This window comes from Vollenhovia emeryi, unplaced genomic scaffold (assembly GCF_000949405.1).
Source record: "Vollenhovia emeryi isolate VEMERY1.0 unplaced genomic scaffold, V.emery_V1.0 DF940293.1, whole genome shotgun sequence".
Lineage (NCBI taxonomy): Eukaryota > Metazoa > Arthropoda > Insecta > Hymenoptera > Formicidae > Vollenhovia > Vollenhovia emeryi.
Window position 1 is genome coordinate 6,389 of NW_011966073.1, and position 2,967 is coordinate 9,355.

The 2,967-nt window shown below is 34.5% G+C and overlaps 1 protein-coding gene across 2 annotated transcripts in view; it reads left to right on the forward strand.

Annotated features, from left to right (window-relative positions):
- LOC105556146 (cytochrome P450 4C1-like) overlaps positions 1 to 2,554 on the forward strand; it is a 7,023-nt gene extending 4,469 nt beyond the window's left edge. The window contains exon 5 of one of the 2 annotated variants that reach the window (XM_012003218.1): positions 650 to 2,554. In XM_012003218.1, coding sequence (XP_011858608.1) covers positions 650 to 753 — 104 coding nt within the window. In that variant the 3' untranslated portion in view covers positions 754 to 2,554. Of the gene's footprint in view, positions 1 to 286; positions 324 to 649 lie in introns of those variants that run through there. The other variant, XM_012003219.1, reaches the window with a different exon arrangement.
- The last annotated feature ends 413 nt before the right edge of the window (positions 2,555 to 2,967 follow it).

Below are 2,967 nucleotides of genomic sequence, written 5' to 3' on the forward strand. Positions count from 1 at the left end.
TATATAAGGGGGGACTCAAATAGTTTCGGAGATACAGGCTGAGAAAGGATACAAATAATAAATATATTTCCTAACTCGTACTTCCGCCGTTGTACTGTTCCACATGGGTTTGCAACTTTCCACGTGAAGCGAGGTGTGGAGTGGATCTCGCTTCACGTGGAAAGTTGCAAACCCATGTGGAACAGTACAACGGCAGAAGTACATGCGTGGAGACAGTACGTTCCGCATGACAGATTTTCTAACCCTAAAAGTTGTCAACTTTAACAATTAATATCTCGCTTCGCAGGGCAGTGCGACGATTTTGTCTGAGGAAAAAGTTGTTCCTCGTTGAAAAACGCGTCGAATGAGACCAATTTGATTGATTTTGGAGGTGGAGCAGCTATACTGAAGAATTACCATATATTTATTATTTGTATCCTTTCTCAGCCTGTATCTCCGAAACTATTTGAGTCCGGCCATTATATATATATATGAAATGACTCGGGAAGACATCCCCAACAACATATTTAAAAATAAAACAAATCGGAGAGGAAGTCGCTTTTATGCATAATTACCTAAATATTCACTTGTACTACCCTCTACCAATGACTCGAAAAGCTGATTTATAACTGAAATAAAGTAAATTAGGTAAATATTTTCTGAAATACAGGCCGAACGTTTATTGTACCTGTCGAAGATCGATCAGCAGCTACGTTGCTTAATATTATACAGCAATGGATCACACCTGGTTCAATAATAATGTCTGACTGTTAGAATGCATATAATTGTTTGCAAAATGAAGATTATCAACACATGAGCGTGAATCAGAAATACAATTTTGTAGACCCTGACACAGGCGCACATACACAACATATAAAACGCATATGGCGTGAAGTACGAGATAACATTCGACTATATGGTCGAAAGAAACATCATTTAATTAGTTACTTTCCTGAATTTTTGTTCAAACACAAATATTGCTTTTTGGAGCGCATCGATGCTTTTTTTCAGTTATGGCTGAATTGTATCCACAATCAATAAATGAATAAAATAGGCATTTAAATAATTAAATAGTCTAGATATTTACCTAAACTTCTTTTGTTAATAACCTTTTAATGAACAACTTCCACGATTGAAACCTTCTGAAAGTCACTCAGAACATTGACCTTGGCAACATATGTCAGGGTCAAGGTCATCGGCGAGGTGTCCCCTAATGTAAATAAATACCATTTGTCGATCAATACAGGATCGATTATGTCGATAAGTCGATATATCAATGATGTAACACGCTTTACATTCGACAATGTTGATTCTTTTTACCGATATTTTGACACATTAATATTATTAGGTAAACTTAGTTTCCGCGGTGTTTTTTGTTTAACAGCTCATTTATTTCGATATCAAAAGCACAAAAACATCAATTAAAGTATTTTCCCTCGCTAGCTATACATTTTTCCCATCTTTTTGGCAATGAGTAGATTCCGCAACGATAGAACGATTGGTCTTTTGATGCAATCCATTCATCGATCCATTTTCGCACATTCTTGTAATTTTTGAAGCGAGTATCTACCAAGCCGTGCTACATCGATCGGAACAAGTGATAATCTGAAGAAGCTAAGTCTGGTAAATACGCTGGGTGTGATAGAACTTCCCACTCGAGTTGCATTAGTGTTTCCTTGATGACTTTTGCAACGTGTGGTCGAGCGTTGTCGAGCAAAAGAATAACTTCCTTTCCTTTTGAATCTTTCCCATTTCATGTAGACGTTTGGATTTTTGGATTAATGTAAATAAATACCAAAAGTTTGAAGACACCAAAATGCAAGCATTATTGGATGAAAACTCAGCTTAAACGCTCCAAGAATTGTCTGCAGCGTTAAATGTTATTGCGATGGCTGTTTCCAAGTGTCTACATGCAATGGAAAAGATTTAAAAGGAAAGGAAGTTATTCTTTTGCATGACAACGCTCGAACACATGTTGCAAAAGCCGTCAAGGATACACACTTCAAAAATTACGAGGATGTGCGAAATTAAATCGATGAATGGATTGCATCAAAAGACCAATCGTTCTATCGTTGCGGAATCTACTCATTGCCAGAAAGATGGGAAAAATGTTTAGCTAGCGAGGGCAAATACTTTGATTGATATATGTTTTGCTTTTGATATCGAAATAAATAAGTTTGTTCAACAAAAAACACCGCAGAAACTAAGTTTATCACCTAATAGTATTAATGTGTGAAAATATCGGTAAAAAGAATCAACATTGTCGAATGTAAAGCGTGTTACATAATTGATATATCGACTTATCGACATAATCGATCCTGTATTGATAGACAAATTCCTTTAAAATAATTCATCTTTTTTTTCTACATTCTTTAGATATTTAACATTTTTAATTAAATTTATATTGAGGTGTATTTTCGAGAAGTACATACCCCAGACTTTTTCAAAACTCAGTATTTCTACGTATTTTGACGCGCTGATTACGAATATCATAGTGCAAATTGGCGACTACTTGATTTTCATGTTGAAAACCATGAAAACACTCATAAAAATAATTGTTTTGCTTCCTCATAGAGGAAGCTGTTTTCGTGAAAAAATTTTTTTTCCAGTTTTCTTTGAAAACATGTTTAGAATGTTCTAAAACGTTCAAAAATCACATTCAGAAAAAATGTCGGTATGTATGTATGTATGTATGTGTGTATGTGTGTATGTGTGTATGTGTGTATGTATGTATGTCTGTATGTATCCTTATAAGGTAACTCTAAATAACTTTTTAAATATGTAAGATGGAAAAAAATGTTAAACATGAAAGTTGTACGGTTTTAAGTAATGCATTACATAGTAATATAAATATGACCTTGAACAGCTTCCTCAAGGTCACGTAAAGATCACCTTGAAATTTTTAAATGGAAACCCGTTTTTTTAATGCATATTCTTATAGCTTACCTCAAGAGCTTTCCAAAACACTATAATAAAGTATATTTTCGT